The 16,711-nt window shown below is 41.8% G+C and overlaps 1 protein-coding gene across 1 annotated transcript in view; it reads right to left on the reverse strand.

Moving 5' to 3' along the window:
* JARID2 (jumonji and AT-rich interaction domain containing 2) overlaps nt 1–16,711 on the reverse strand; it is a 156,917-nt gene that overhangs the window by 72,204 nt on the left and 68,002 nt on the right. The window contains exon 2 of the mRNA XM_018564793.1: nt 9,893–10,028. Within this exon, the coding sequence (XP_018420295.1) occupies nt 9,893–10,028 (136 nt within the window). The remainder of the gene's footprint in view (nt 1–9,892; nt 10,029–16,711) is intronic.

The following is a 16,711-nucleotide window of genomic DNA, read 5'->3' on the forward strand; positions in this document are numbered from 1 at the left end:
TGGACAATATAGAAAATCAGCAGGGGATTGCCAGGGCATATGGTGACAAAGAAGATGTACATTTCAGACAGCTTTTGGGTGACAGACACCCCAAGAGTCCCAAAGCAGTATGTAATCCGTTTTTCAAAAACAAACCTAAACTTGGAGATCAGTGCCCTTGATTACACCATCTCCATCCTCACTATCATTTACTGAGGCCAATAAATGATAGTGAAAATAAAGATGGAGTAAGCCAATCTCCCATCACCTATAGTGGCCAATAGTAAGGCACAAAAGAAATGCAGATGGGACGTGAAGGCCAAATTAATGGCTTCCTAAATGAAACTGGTATTTTCATAAAACTTTCAGGGCTCCCAGGACACACTTGATAAAAACTGAAGATATGAGCAGACACCTGTGGGTATGTGCTACAATGTCCTGCTGCTATTTTACCCTCACCACAAGGAAGAGTATGCAGCCCAGCTGGCAACTCTGCCATTTGTCAAAATGGCTGGTGTGTCCTAGAACATTTCAACGGCCGGATTGACCATTTATGACATGTTTAGACTGAAAGCACTTCTAAACCCAAAATATATTGCAGTTTACCAGACTTTAGATTAGAGACCTTGGTAATCTTGCAAATAAACTTGCAGAGTCTTGCAATGTCTTATGGGACTTGTAGTTTCACAACATGTGGAGGGCTGCAGTTTGGATATCCCTACTATAAAAAGAGTCACTTGAGTGATTCAGCTGGAGCTGCTGACATCACATCCAAGATGGCAGCGCCCAACTACAGACTCAGGGCTTTTGCATGTGTACGCAAGGGAGGATTTTATAGGTAAACAACATACCTAAAATATATTAAAACCACATACAGGCATTCATTAGTGCCCACCTGGATGGCACAAATGTCTATACTTGTCAATGCCATCTAGGGGTGCTAGTGTGAGCGGCCTCTACCTTTATAAATAAACACCATAATCTTATAAGAAGATTGTGATTGAACTGCCTGGCGACAAGGTCTTTTTAAAGAAAACAATGATACATACATATCAGCCTCTAACCTGCAGAAACGCTCTCACTAAGTGGTATACAAGAAGCATTTTCTTGTGGACAATTCAGTTCTAGATATGTCTCAATGGGGAGCAATTAACCTTCTCATTTTCCAGTATGAGTTTATCTCAGCAAGTGGATACGGACTGTTCAGTATTGCAATACAACAGTGTGCTATGAAATGCAAAGCACCACTGCACTCACCAAGGCATATATACTGAACTGGAATATCAAGAATGATATATGGCAAGGCTGTATGCAGCTAGAATAACCCTGGGACTGACACACAGAGAAAGGGGAGGAATGGTTCTTTAATGAAACCATTTAAAGAGGCTTTTTATATCCTGTGCAACTTGATATACCTATGAAAGAGAGATAATAATTCCTCTAGGCATGACTGGTTCCCTTTGTTAAACCACCTAATGATATTTATGTAACACCAATATTAAAAGTTCCTGAACATTATGCAAACATTATTGAAAGGGCTTTTTGGCAGAAAGATTCTAATTTTAACTGCTGTCGAGTCTACAAAAATTAATTTAGTATTCACAGAAGAGTAGTTAGGTCCTTTATTACCCGCAATATTTTATAATAAGACTGTAGATCAGAATATTAACCAAAAGAAAGTCATTTGAAAGCTCAGCACATCAACCTCAGTTGAAGTAGTGAATTCAAACACTAATTAAATATTTACAACTGGCAATAATTTAACAATACAGTTCAACAAAACAACCATAATTACTGTACAGCAAAATTATTATTTCAAATACTACAATATTAAACATTAAACCAACACCTTTATTAAAATGATAATACAATAATAGAATATAACAACAACAACGGAACCTGCGTGGTATCCATAGAAGCAAGAGTTAGCTTTAAACCTCAGTAAAGACAAGATGAACAGACAAAACACTTATCCTAAAAACCTTAAATTGTTATAATAATACCACTGAAAAATGGCTCACCACCCAAAGTGCATGTGAGCAATAAATGTTTTCAATAATATACACAAAAAGCAGTGAATTAAACATCAAATTCCACAAACAAAGACAAATCACAGTGAACCCAGATCAAAAACCACATGTGAAAACAGATCTTTCTTAAGGTGCCCATGCACTGCTCGATTCTCATACGAGAATCGCGGGAAATCCCGCGTTCGTACGAGAATCGAGCAGTGTGAACGAAGACGTGCGACCGTTTTTACTGTACGGTCGCACGTCTTTTGTCTAAGGAGCACGCTAGAAAACCAGCCGAAAATCGTACGATTTTCAGCTGGTTTGAACGGTGCTCGGAAGACAAATGCCGAACGGCCGGTGTGCGCACGCCCGTTCAGCATTGCGGTCATTGGAAGCCCGCCCCTCAGGGGGGACAGGCTTGCGATGATAGAGAGTACGATCTGCCTGTCCAAGATCGGCAGATCGTACGTTTTTTTAATCACTTTACAACCATCGCAAGACTAAGGTCTTGCGATGGTTGTACAGTGTATGGCCACCTTTATGCTGGGCACACACCTTACAACCATCGCAAGACTTCTGTCTTGGTTGTAAGGTAATTAAAAAAATTTACGATCTGCCCATCTTGCCGTTCTGTGATTGTATGAGGGGCAGGGATGCCATGTCACTGGGTACAAGTACGAGTACATGTACCGATACTTTTGAGCTCCAAGACTAGACTAGAGAAAAATTAAAAAGTTAGGAGGCAGCTGTCATTTGTAAGGAGCACACGGAGCTCCTGGGATTTGTACATCTCTGTTTTAATGTAGGATTTTGTTTTTATAAATATAAATAAAGGGATGCACAGATACCAGTTTTGCGAGTACGAGTACTGGTACTTGCCGAGTACTTACAAGTACGAGTACTGATACATTTTTGTTTATTGTCATGTGACAGTTTTTCTAAAACAATACAGACTAATGATTTCAGGACAGTGGGGGAGTGCCAGAGACAGGTCCCAGCTGCAACCACTGCGACCCTGGTAGTTCTCATGGAAATGCCAAGTATCTGCATTGGTACTCAAAAAGTATCTGTGCATCCCTACTAGTATTTATTGATGAAATACTAGATGTTCGCTGAATGGCCACTGTGCTGAGTGAGCGATCCTCTGTTTTCACCGGAGGGGGAAGTTTCTCAACACAGTGTGAATACAGCACCTGGAAGATTGCTGTAGAGCAAGGTAGTAGCACTGGCTACTACAGTGTTTTACAGCAAGGTTAATAATTTCCACTCTTGCTCGCATTTGGCGAGTAAAAATAAAGTGAGGGCGAGTGGAAATTTGGGTCTCCAAGTAGCGGCCCGCCGGCCAACTCCGGCCCGCGAGGCGGTACTATGGTGCCCGCAGCCAGCGGACATGTCAGGCATGCGATCGCAGACCGCGCACCTGACTTGCGGGAGCAGCTTCACGGTCTGCATCTGTGTCGGATGCAGACCGCAGAGCAGCTCCTGTCAGCCCCGGCTTCCTGCGGCCGGAGCTCTGACACTTCTGAGCTGCGGCCGAAAGAAAGGATGTATGTGAGGAAGATCAATCCATGGTTATCTGGAGGTGATTAGTGAGGTCTGCTGCAGACCTCACTAATCACCATAAGATAACCAGGGATCGATCCTGCTCACAGCCTCCTTCCTGTAAAGAGGTGAACAGGTGAGGGGATTCGGGGGGGGGGGGGTTGAGTGTATTATTTTGTGTGTGGGGGGTTAATAAGGGGGAGCGTATTAATTTATGTGTGTGTGAGGTTAATAAGGGGGGAGTATATTATGTGTGTGGGGGGACTTATAACGGGGGGGAGTGTATTATTTTTTTTTGGGGGGGGGGGCTTGGTGTAACGTTGAGAAGTGTATTGTGCTTTAGGGCTTCCGATGATTGCAGTGCTGAGCGGGCAGTGTGTGCTTGCGCACATCGGCCCCGTGCGGCATTCGTTGATGTTAAAAGGGGGCAACACACCGTATTAAGAACTGGGGTATGTAATCTTTTGATCAGGGTCATTTGGGTAGTTTCTGTTGTCATTATGATTGGAAAATAGTAAACACAGTTGATTGATAATAAATGGCTTCAGCCAAACACTACCCAAGAGTGACAAAGGTTTTTGTGTTATCATTCATATTCTCTGAAAAATGGCCAGGAAATCATAAATTCTGCCAGGGTATGTAAACTTATGAGCACAAGTGTACAGTTACTACCACACCTACCCTTTGACATTTTCTGCAAGTATTATTGAGGTTTTTTTTTATCTCCAGGGGTGTCCTACTCTCTAGAAAGAGTGTCTGCAATAGTTTTCATATTTTAGGGCACAAGAATGCCGGGCGTACAAGTTCACTTTGCACAATGTGCACCTCAAGTCCTCAAATGTGTGCATTTTTGTTAGAGAGGATAACTGGTTTGCAAGAGGGGTGAATGAGGCCACCTACCTTATACCTGACAATCCACAGACAGGATGAGGACCTTTAACAGCATTTGGCATCTATTGAGTTTTTGAGAAAGGGGGCGTGGCCCCGGAAACGCATCAACGTAGGCATATTGTGCTGGCACACAGGACTACTATCTGTGCAGCTCTCACATGCTGTGTTTTGCCTTTTGCTAAAATGAGGATCAACCTTTGATTTTGAAAGCTCATTGTCATCTACTCTTTTGTGAGTATTATCCTACTTTTGCTGTTTTTCAAATTAAAATGTATCTACACTACCTTCTTTTTGTTTTTTTCCTTAGATACAATGCCATTTTAACATCTCTACCCCAGAAGTTAAACAATTTACTCCTTTAGCTATGCAACCCAAATGATTCAACACCAGTCCCAGACTTCACAACAAGGTGATTGGATTAGATCATGAGGACAGGGTGGTTTTACAAAAATTATATACCTCCCATCATATTTTTAGACAATCAACATCTGCCTTAGCACACACCATGGTGATTAAATTAAAGTGGCTCGTGTGGATGTCTTCAACATTACAAAAAGAAGTTCAGTTGAATATAACTAACGATAGATAACTAGTATGGTTTGTTTTAGTGCCTGCCGGCTTGAAAGAGACTGCAAACAAATTTACATTCCATTTCACCAACACAAAATGTTTCAAACTCAGACCTCTGACTCTCATTGGCAATTTAAGCACAACCACTAGCCTTCTTACACAGGCTTAGCCTCAGTTTCCTCATAAATTACTAATTTCCTGAGTATTTGGCCCATCTGTACCATAGGTCTCTACTCTAAAACCTGCTCTCAATCTGCTCACACCACAATTTCATCAATGTGTATTTCCTCTGCTCCAGTGCCCTTCACACCATTTTTACACTTTCTTACAGACTTCTAGCAGTGATTTGGGTCTTTGTGCATTACTTCTTGTCTCACCAAGTTAAGTGTTCACAGCCAGCCATTGGATTCAAATAGATAGCAAAGGGCCAGTACATCACATTCTCCATAATACATAATTGATAAATCTAAATGCTAGCCTACAGAATCCTGATCACAAGTATCCCCTTACAAATTTGGGTTACAAACAATTAATACTAGTTAGAGTTCTTCAGGATCTCTGTGTCTTGATCTTACGCCCACCAAACCAACTGGTCTAGTCATGCAAAATAAGCAACTATATCTAATTCTGTTACCTGGTGTATTGTCTACATATTTGGGAATTTCAGCATTTAGCAATACATGCAGCAGATGGTGCATGAAGCCAGAACCTCTCCTGCAAGCACCCACAGCATAGGTGGAGGTAACTTTACTAGAGTCTCCAGTGATGTCAAACACCAACAATGCACCTGTTAAAATTAGACCATTAGATCTTTGCCTAAGCTAGAACATGAAGGAGCTCAGAGCAGTACTTTTATGAAAAGCTAGGACCTTTTCACTCAAAATATGTTTTTTTTGTAATATTGACATTTACCATGTTAATTAACTGAGTGAGCTTTTAAATGTTAGGCCCACTTCAAGGTCAACCCATAAGGCTCAACACATGGGTTCAAACTTCATCTCCTCCATTCTATTGTTGTGTTGATGGACAAAAGTGCAATGATGGACATAAGAGGCTCACACAGAAATAAATAATTTCTAGGTTATAATTTAATCAAGGGCAGGGATAACTAGTATTTAAAAAAACAGTGAACTATACACATCAACTAGTCTCAGTTAACTGTCTGTATGATCCCAATTAAACCGGATTACGACTTGTAAAAAGCAAAAGCTGAAAAATAGAAAAAGATTAAATCTGATTGGTTGCTAAAAGTTAGACAGTTCTTATTTGAGGCAGGTTAATTAATTAGGATTTACTGGCAAACACCTGGTTAGTTTAGGGAAGATGCTTCATAGGAATTGACACCAAAACGCATACTTTTGATATTTCGCTTTAAGACCAGCCCCACCGTCTCACTATTATCACTGCTGCAAACTTGGGAACCAGACAAGTGTCTGCACTTTGTTATAGTAACCAAGGGGATTGTTTGTGGCTCCACTTTGTAATGCAATTTTGCTGGCAAGAGATCCATAAATCTTTGTATGTAAATACTACTGAAGCCCCTGAAATAATGCATACATTCCAGTGTGCTTAAAATGGTAATAGGTGTTGGCAGAAGCTTTGCACTGATTTATGACTTGCAGGCCTAGCTATTTATAGTGAGCCAAACATGAGGACAAATAACTTGGTTGAGAGTATTCCTCATTCGGCTGTAGGGATCTCCAAGGGTAAATCAGGTCAGCTGTGGCTCTAATGCACACAAGAACAACAGCAAAGACATTCAATGTAATAAGGCAAAATATAATGAGATTTTAAATAAACAGTTGTAGGCATAAATGTTGCACACAATAACCTAACCTTGTATTTCAAACTATGGCCAATTCTACTGGGGTGTATTGATCGCTTGAAACCTTTAAGTTTTATGACGCATAACTGCATTAAAGGAGAACTATGGGGTCAGTGCTATTCTCCCATAGTTCTAAGGGTCACGGGAGGACACAAACTAGCATCTTCCCGTGACCCAAAGCTCAGTATACCCCAAACTGCAGCTCGTGGTATACTGAGACCGCCGCAGTGCGGACGGATCCCGACATTACTGTCGAGATCCACCCAGCTGCGTGATTGACAGCTGGCTCTACCTATATCTAGAGGCAGAGCCAGCTGTGCCCGCCCCCTCCGTCCGTTCTGCCAGTCAGCGCTGGAGGATGGGAGAGGGAGGGGGGAATCCCTGCAGGGAGCCGTGACAGCCACGGCTCTCTCCAGGGACAGGATCGATAAGTGAGCGAGCGACGGTATGGGTTCGCTCACTTTCCGATCTATTGAGCCGACGTGTGACAGTTTAATAGTCACAGGTCGGCTCGAACTATGTGGCTCAGTGATTTTCATTCACCTCATATTTCTCCTTTAAGGGCGTTATAATATTTGTTTGTTTTTTTTTTATTAAAAAAAAAGGCTGCTACAGCTGCCCTCTTTAATCAGCATAAAGAAACAAGGCCGACTACAGGCAAAGAGATTTAATTTTTCAGAAATGATCAACGCACAATATTCTGTTCACCAGCCATATATAACCACTATTCAATGCATGTCAGAAAATAACCTATGACTGCAGTGCTCACTTTCACGGTTTCTGCTGTATTTGCAGTAATTAACAGCAAATCTAATAGGATTTAGCAGGTTCCATTACAATTCTGGTTATCTAACACAATGTGAATGTAAAGCTGCCCATACACTGTCATAGTTTTAGTTCAGCCTATGGGTTGAACAAAGAAAATATTACGGATTCCTCCAAAACTTAAAGAGCGTTGATGGAGGAATCTCCCACCGTTTGCATTGCATTCTAGCTGTGCCTGCCAGCTGCTGTCAGAATACCCGAACAGGGCGAGCAGCTCGTTGGCTGCTGTGTCTGTTCTTTTGAAGATTTTCCTACCGTCTCCTTCGATCAGCTGAGCGAGGTATGCCAGTCGAAAGGGTGCAGATATTGGCACCAGCTGTGTGAATTTCAGCAGGTTCCTCAAGAACCGGTCGAAATTCGTAGAGTGCATGGCCAGCTTAAGGCAGTCACACCATGGTAAGGTTGATGATTATAGTTAGAGGGCTGCTAGGTCAGATTTCATCTGTGGAGTCACAGATCATTTTAATATCAGCAATGAGTATAAGGAAATTTTAGGGCAAGACCTTGCAATATTGCTCCACTGAGAAGCTGCAATTAAAGACCTATTTAAATAAGATCCATATACAAAAAAGGTTAGTGCAAATACAAGTTCATGGATTTGGAAAAGATAAAGAGAATGGCTTATTACAAGGGTGCCCGTTAGGTCGATCGCGATCTACCAGTCAATCGCAAAGCGAACACCTGTAGATCGGCTCACTGACCTGTGTCCTGCCCTCCCGCGGTGCTCGTGCGGCTGAATGTGTCAGAAGCCGCAGACGTGAAGGGGAGGGACACCTCTCCCAATGTGCAACGTCGGCCACACGAGCACCGTGGGAGGACGGGACGCTGGCGCACGAGAGGTGACCTGCAGTGGACTTAAGAAAAGGACAGGAGAAAGAAAGCAGAGAAATTGAGGGAAGAGACAGAAGAGAGTGAGAGAAGAGAGACAGCAGAGAGTGAGAGAAGAGAGACAGCAGATAGAAACAGGGGAGAGAGAGAAGAGACAGCCAAGAGAGAGGGCTGGTTCACACCACGCAAGCTGGCTCGCTCCCTGCATTCAAGGGGCGGGAGGGGGCATGGCGGTGCATTTAAGGCAATGGCACCACAGCCACGCCCCCCACAGTGCAATTGCCCGCACCCGAAACGCAGGCACATTGGTGCCTGCGTTACGGTCCAGTGCGATCTGCAAAAATGCTGCAAGCAGGTGTTTTTTCATTGGTAGATCTCATAGAGCTCCTCATTTGAAAATAAATCTCCAGATGTAAAATTGTGGGCGCCCCTGGATTATTACTTTCCAGGAGAAAATTCTGCAGCAAGCTTGCTCCAGTGCAGGGCATGTGCAAAAAAGGCCAGGCATTTGTCACATGATCTCTGCTGAATGTGTAAATGAGCCAATCTGAACTCTGATAATCAGACAGCACATAATCAAAGTTTTTTTGTCACAAAAACAATAGGATACCTAGGGCAGCATTTTTCCAGGAGAAGCATTACCTTTATTACTTATTATTTATCTCACAAAGACAATTCACACAGCTTTAAATTAGTGAAATACCAACTAAAATGGTTTAATGAGGTGAATTCAACTATTATCACTGGAATGAGAAACCATGTGCAATACTAGAACACAATAACAATGGATGTCCATTAGTCCCAACAAACTATGTGTGCAATATAAATCTCATATCAAATTGATTTTGGTGGGGGGCGATTAAGAATTCCTGTAAATAATATTAAACTGAAAATGCTGCTACTGCAAAAACTAACCACTGGAAAGTTCTCTTGCCAAACTCCTCACTGGTTTCAGTGCTGAGGCCTGTCAGAACTAAGTTTTGGCACAGTTGCTCCCACAGACTTGTGAAGTGGGGTAAACGGGGGTAGCTTTCTGGACAAACAAGAATAAAGCCTAATTTTGTACCCATCGAAGAAGCTTGGCCTCACAAAGTTGCTGTGCTTCAACAAGCTGACAGTCATTTCTGGCTGCCAAAAAAACTCCCCTGTGGTTAGAGGCTGCTATATAACACGTCATTTATGCACTAACAGGTTAAACACCAAAAACACAGGTGAGCAACTTCTGGGTTTCCTGCTGTTGTAAAAATATACGTCCTGTCTTCTAGAAGCATGCTTTCACTTAATTTAGCAGTTGGTCCAAAGTTAAAATCTCACACTAAGGATGAATTAATTGGGGTTAAGGTGAAAGAGATGTGTCTGACAGATGTTAACTGAGGCAGAACTGTGACCTGATGTGGAAATCTGTCCGTGCCTGACTCACCTTTCGGAGTTTTTAAACTCCCGTCAATACAGTCATCACTCTGTCTCTTTTGCGCAGTCTTGAACTCCTTAAGAGACAAGTATAGCACCTTGCGCACCACCCTTTCCTCTGACCATGGGATACCATCACTGTCATCCTAGAAAAAGACAAAAGAAATATGCTTGAGTTAGTTAAATACTGAATTATTGCAATTTAAAAAATATATATTTATAGCACAAAGATTTATATTTATTTGTATATATACGCCTACAACCGAACTTCCAGATGAAAAAGGTGGAAATTTTCTTGACAAGATCTAAGAGTGGGTAACTTGTCTCTTTCAGCCTTCCCATCTCCAGACTCAGGGTTCCTTTCATGGCGTGTGATCATGTTAGTGTGATACCAAGGCTGGCCAGTCAAGATGAGTGAGAGAGGAGATCCAAGACCCATATTAAGGGGAATGGACTGTGGGGGGAATTTAACAAAACTGGAGCAGACAGAATCTGGAGCAGTTGCCAACAGTAAGCAAACCGCTTCTCTCTTCAGTTTGTTCAGTTAAGCTTTCAAAATGAGAGGAGAGAAGCTGCTTGGTTGCCATGTGCAACTGCTCCAGACTCTGTCTGTTCCAGGTTTCATACCATTCCCCCCCCAGAGTATTTCTAATGACCACATGTTAAATGATTGCAGTTTTTACCGTCAAATACATTTTTAATGCAACTCAAATTTTTTCATGCTTGGTCTTTTAATACTTTGTTATTGAATTAAATCTTGTATTTGTGGATTAACCACTAAAGGGAGCTCTACATTTAACTGAGCCTCATTCAGTTTCCCTGCCTAATACGTGCTCAGACAAAGCCACACAGGGAGGGCATTGCTTTCAGTGCCATGGCTGACTCATGCATTGTGAGAAGTAGCACAACTACTGTGTGACACTGAAAATCAGGAAGCAGAGCCTGCATATGTAGGCGAGTAGATAAAGCTGACCCATGTACATACAGATTTACAAAACATACATAAAAACAAAAACAATTGGTAACCTTACTGTACATAAAGCTGATCTTTTACACATACACTGAAAAATTGTACACATTTGAGCTGACTGAGTTCAGATATACAATGTATTTAAATCAACAATGACTCAAGATTTCCTTTAACTATTTAAATTGTAAATAAAAACTGCAGAATTATAATAAACACTCTGCTTTTCAAGTATCCACATTGTGGTTTAGAGCCACAAACCTATATTGTGAGATACAGGCGTTATTTGTAATGCCATTTATAGAATGTCACAAATATGTTGCTGTACATGGGATGAAATAATCCAGAGACTGCTAGTCCTATCCAAGCACAGATGCAACAGAAAAACTAGAGACAAATTTGTCTGCATGGCAAAGATGGAATAGGTGTAAGCTGCACATGGACATGTGTAAGACTTCTACTCAAAGCTAAACTCTGGCCACAAAAATGTATTAACATAGATTCCTCCATAGCCACAAAGGATATAAATGCATTTGTGAACCCAGTTGTAACCTTGTAATTACTGCGCTGCACATAGCCTGTGCAGGGAGCAGTGCTATGGGAGGGACCAATGAAGCCTCCACCCACTACAAGCTGCCTGGAGAAAACTGCAGGAGGGTGTGGATACAAGACCAGTCACCCTGCACATGGAGAGAGACCTGCAGTGACTGGTCTTTACTACAGGAAGCTGCTGCACAGAGGCAAAGTTTCACACTGTTTTACTGCACAGATCTGAACAATAATTCATTAATGGGCATCCCACTGGGGGAATCAGAGGTGAAAAAGATTTGAGAGTCCTAGTGGACAAGAGTCATAGTATCAGCATGCAATGCCAGGCAGCAGGGAATAAGGCAAGCAGGGTACAAGCCTGCATAAAAAAACAGAATGTAATCTAAAGACAAATCCATAATTCTACCCCGGTACAAAACACTGGTCCAGTCACATCTTGAGTATGCAGCTCAGTTTTGGTCACCGATCAACAGAAAGGATGTCCTTGAGCTGGAGAGAGTCCAGAGAAGGTCAACATAGATAAAGTGGTTAGAGGACCTGAGCTATGAGGAAAGACTGCATGCATTAAATTTGTACACTCTTAAAAAGAGAAGCCTGAGAGGGGACATGATATTAATCTACAAATTGTTTAATGGTGATGGGAAAATAAGTAATAAACAGTTTACGGTTAGTTCAGTGAAGAATACAAGAGACCACTATCTAAAACGGAGGAGAAAAGGTTTAAACCTAAACAGTGAAAGGGATTCTTTACGGTGAGAGATGTTAAAATGTGGAACTCTGTTCCAGATATAGTGATTTCAGCTGAGAGTATGGAATCATTCCGTAACTTTCTAGATACTTTTTCAAAGATATAAAGAGGTACAGGTAATCTTAACAACTCTCTCATACCCATACGAACACAGGTTGAGCTCGAGGGGCCTGTCTTTATTCAACCTTCACAACTATGTCACAATGTGCAACTAGGAAAGAAATGCACAAAACACACCAAGATTCAAGTCAAAATTGAAATGCCCCTTGTATTTTTCCAGAGTTCAGCTTTAAAAGGAGAATTATGAGGCGAGTGATTTTCACTCAGCCTCATAATCTGAGCCGACCTGTGACAATGAAACTGTCACAGGTCGGCTCAGTAGATCGGGAAGTGAGCGAACACATATCGTCGCCCGCTCACTTCTCGATCTATCCCTGCAGAGGGCCGTGACTATCACTCTCGGCTCCCTGCAGGGATTCCTCCCCTGTCCGATCCTCCAGCGCTGAATAACTGAACGGACGGGGAGGGGACAGGCACAGCTCGCTCTGCCTCTAGATAGGCAGAGCCAGCTGTCAATCCCAGAGCTGGGTGGATCTCGACAGCAATGTCGGTATCCGTCCCGGCTGCGGCGGTCTCAGAATAGCGCAAGCTGTAGCTCGCGGTATACTGACCTTTGCGTCACAGGAGAACGCTAGTTTGTGTTCTCCCTTGATCCTTAGGAGAACTATGGGGAAAAGCCCTGACCCCATAGTTCAGCTTTAAATGATCTAGATGCTGAATCCAATATTCCAATAATTTGTGGATTTTCTACATTTTGGTTTATAAAATATAAATTCAATATTTACAAAATGTTATTAAACCATAATTTGCTAAAACAATACAGGTGACAACATTCTGTCATATGAAGAAACCATGTAGGAAAGAAACACAGATTTTGCACGTGTATATGTATATTATAGAATAGTTAATGTTACCAATTGAAACGCATAGAAAAGCGATCCAAAAAAGAAAATATGCGGTACTGACATTTAAGCTTTCCATTTTAACTCAAAGCTTTAGTAACAGCCTTTCCTTCCCATGTAATGTATTTGGCAGCAGTTGCATTGCTTAGCTGAAAACTAGAACAGTGGCAATTAAATCTTATTTATTCATGTACACAGCTACTAGGCCAGAAGTAGTGATCACGGTATTTAACAACATACTCATTGTTATCACTTAACCTTATGATCTAACCCCAACTCCTTGTTCTGGCTGGAGTCCAAGCTCTGTGTTGTGTCTTCACTTGTCAAGCGCCCTCTGACTTTAGAGTCCACTCAATCAGTAAGAGAAAATTGGATAAATAATTGCATACTCAACACACAGATGACCAGCTGGAAACAATTCAAAAGGTATTTCTGTTTTATACAATGCACCAACTATCCTCGAAGCCAATAGTAAGATACATAAGCAAATAAACTATAACAGCATCCTGGCCATAAACAGAGTAAGAAAAGAAGCACCACCCACAGTTAATTATTACGATAAGCTCTTTATCCAATAGGCCTTTGCACCCTCAAAACATCAATACAAAGCTAGTGCATAACATGGCTGGTTAAGGTTTCCTCTTCACGGGTCTAACCAAGGACATGAAGCAGAGCTCTGCAATGCTAATAGAAGCATTCAGAATTATTTTTTTAATACATTTCTGTAGACAATAGAGAGGTGAAAAGGCAATGGAAGCTGTAGAAAAAACGTGAAAAAGCTGTGCACTGTTATTTCTGGTAGGATGTGGTGCCAAGTGAGGTGCCCATACACTGCTCGATTCTCGTACGAGAATCGGGCGAAATCCCACGATCGTACGAGAATCGAGCAGTGTGAACTAAGACGTGCGACTGTTTCTACTGTACGGTCGCACGTCTTTTGTCGAGCCAACATGTTCGAAAACCCGCCGAGAATCGTACGATTCTCTGCGGGTTTCTAGCCTGCTCACCCGATAGCTGCGGAACGGGCCGGTGTGCGCACGTGCACACTGCCCGTTCTGCATTGCCGTCATCGGAAGCCCGCCCCTCAGCGGGGCGGGCTTTGGATGATCGCAAGTACGATCTGCCCGTCCAAGGTGGGCAGATCGTACGAGCTTTCAATAAGCATACGACCATCGCAAGACAAAAGTCTTGCGATGGTCGTAAGGTGTATGGGCACCTTAAGGCTATGTTCATGCTATGTATGGACCAGATCTGAAACATATCTAAATACAGTGCAGTGCATTTTAGCTGTGATTTTGCCGCATTCCGTAGCGGTTTTAGCTTAAAATGGACTTTCAGATGCGGTCCAGTGCATTTGTATGCATTTCCATGTGTTTCAGCGCATTCCAGACCAGAGATAATAAGACAAGCAGTATTTTTTTTTTTGTCTGGACCAGAGTGGACTGCGCTGGTGTGAACAGAGCCCAGAAATACCATAGGGATACATTGGGATGCTTTTTTAGTTCGAGAACAAACTGTTCTGGTATGGACATGGTGTGAACAAGCCCCAGTATCATGAGAGTCAAACTTTATTTCATGACTTAAAAAAAAACGCTGAAATGATAAAATCCAGGACAAATATTTTCCATAGATATTTCTAAATATGTTCACAAAATAAGGAACTGAGAGGATCACATGGCCACGTTTTCAAGAGTCAATGACTGAATAGTCAAGGTGGTTGCTTGACTGGGAACCAGAAGGATGGGAAATCTCTGGCACCAGAGGCTGTTGATTTCAGCCAAATCCGGAAACTCTATGCAAGCAGGACTATACTGCTTCTATGAAAGGATGACTTTAGTAATGTCCTTCCTAGAGAATTTTCAATGAGGCGGATGTGAAGGGGTTAATGCATTTTGATTAGTGTTCTATTTTGGGGATTCTGCCAAGTAAAAACCTGCTGACCTAGAAATGTCTACAATCAAATATCCATCAGCCCCCGGCAATAAGCCCCGATTTCTCAGCTCAATCTGTTTAAGAGCACTGCAGAGTCCCTGGCATCATATGGGGACATGGGAATACTGAACCGCCAAGTTAGTGATAATCACCCCACACATTCCTGCTTCATCTATAATTGCTAGTCTGTTCCAGACCATGACAACAAGTCCCTTTTTCAGTTCAGAAGCAAGGCTTCAACTGACAGCCTTTTATACAAACACAACGCTCTAGGAAGGCCACTGTCTTTGGATTACAAAAGTACAGTTTGTCTACAATGTATAATTATCGGGTGCCACACTCAGTTTGTGGCTTTAGGCAGTCATAGTAGAACAGTCAGAAAAATACTGATGAATCACCTTAGATTAGAGAAGAAAGATGTCTTGCATCTCGCGTGGAAACACACTGGAGAGACTTTTTTTTTTCCAGGTGTAGTTTTTCTTTGTTACATACTGATATATTAGGTTTGTATCACCACTACATGTTTTATCACAGTCAAGCCCTCTATAGAAACTTTTCCTGAAAAAATGAGAAGATACCTTTGTCAACTTCATACCTTGCAAATTTTAGTTAGTTGGATGTCATGTTGACACTCTTTTTAACAATTTTAAATAGCACCTCAACACGCTAAGATGTTGTAGTGCGTGGTGTCATGAAAAAGAAAAAAATTTAACATTTCTGTTTTTTGGGTTTCTTGTGTTCTGGCAGTCTCATTCAAAAATAACAGGCTGCCTTAATGCAACGCACTTAAACACATTACAATGCATGCTAATGCACATGCGTTAACTCAAAGTACAAGAATGGACAGGTGTGAATGGAAACTAAATGACTGACCTAGGCCAAGCATTCAGATAAGGATTTCTTACTTTACTACTACAGTATTTTTATTTTATATTTTGCAGCTAGACGTCCTTGGTTTAATGGCCAGCATAATTTAACCCACTACCTCTGAATCTAGGTCACCCTAGATCCACACTATTCTGTGACTGGACAGAGAAAGGAAAAGCAGCACAATGGTGAGCTCCTCTCTGTCACTCTACATTCTCTTCCTATCAGCATTGTTCTTGTCAGCACATGAAGCGATTGGCTCCTTCTACTGCTTCTTCCTCTCGCACTCCAAGCTCTGATGTACAAGAGCTGCAAGAGGAAGAAGCCAGGTCAAATGTAGGTACTTACAACACTGCTTGCATTTAAAAATACATTTAAATGATGTCTTAGTGAATACAGAAAGGCCTTTATTTTTGTATTTTTTGAAATCCTCCTAGAGTTCAGTTTTAAGCATAGTCAGCACTCCCATAAAGATCTATCACTATGAACAACTAGCTAGCAGGATTTAAACAAGCTTCAAGTAATGATGAATCCTGCTAGTAACTTATTTAATGTGATAACACTCCCATTATGATCTTTGTTTCACATTGCCAATTGGAGTCGAATGATGCTTTGTAAATGCTTCCCAAAAGCTTGGTGCACACACTACACTCATAAAACCAGAAGTCTGTGTGAACAAGGCCTTCAGGTTCTGACTCCAGCTCTGTCATCTTAATCCTGGCTTTACTCCCTAAAAAGGTAAAGACATGGAACAAGCATGCTATGCTACCACTGAACTGAATTCATATCCTGTATACTTTTTAT

Source organism: Nanorana parkeri, unplaced genomic scaffold, assembly GCF_000935625.1.
Source record: "Nanorana parkeri isolate BGI_ZX_2015 unplaced genomic scaffold, ASM93562v1 scaffold783, whole genome shotgun sequence".
In the NCBI taxonomy this organism is placed as follows: domain Eukaryota; kingdom Metazoa; phylum Chordata; class Amphibia; order Anura; family Dicroglossidae; genus Nanorana; species Nanorana parkeri.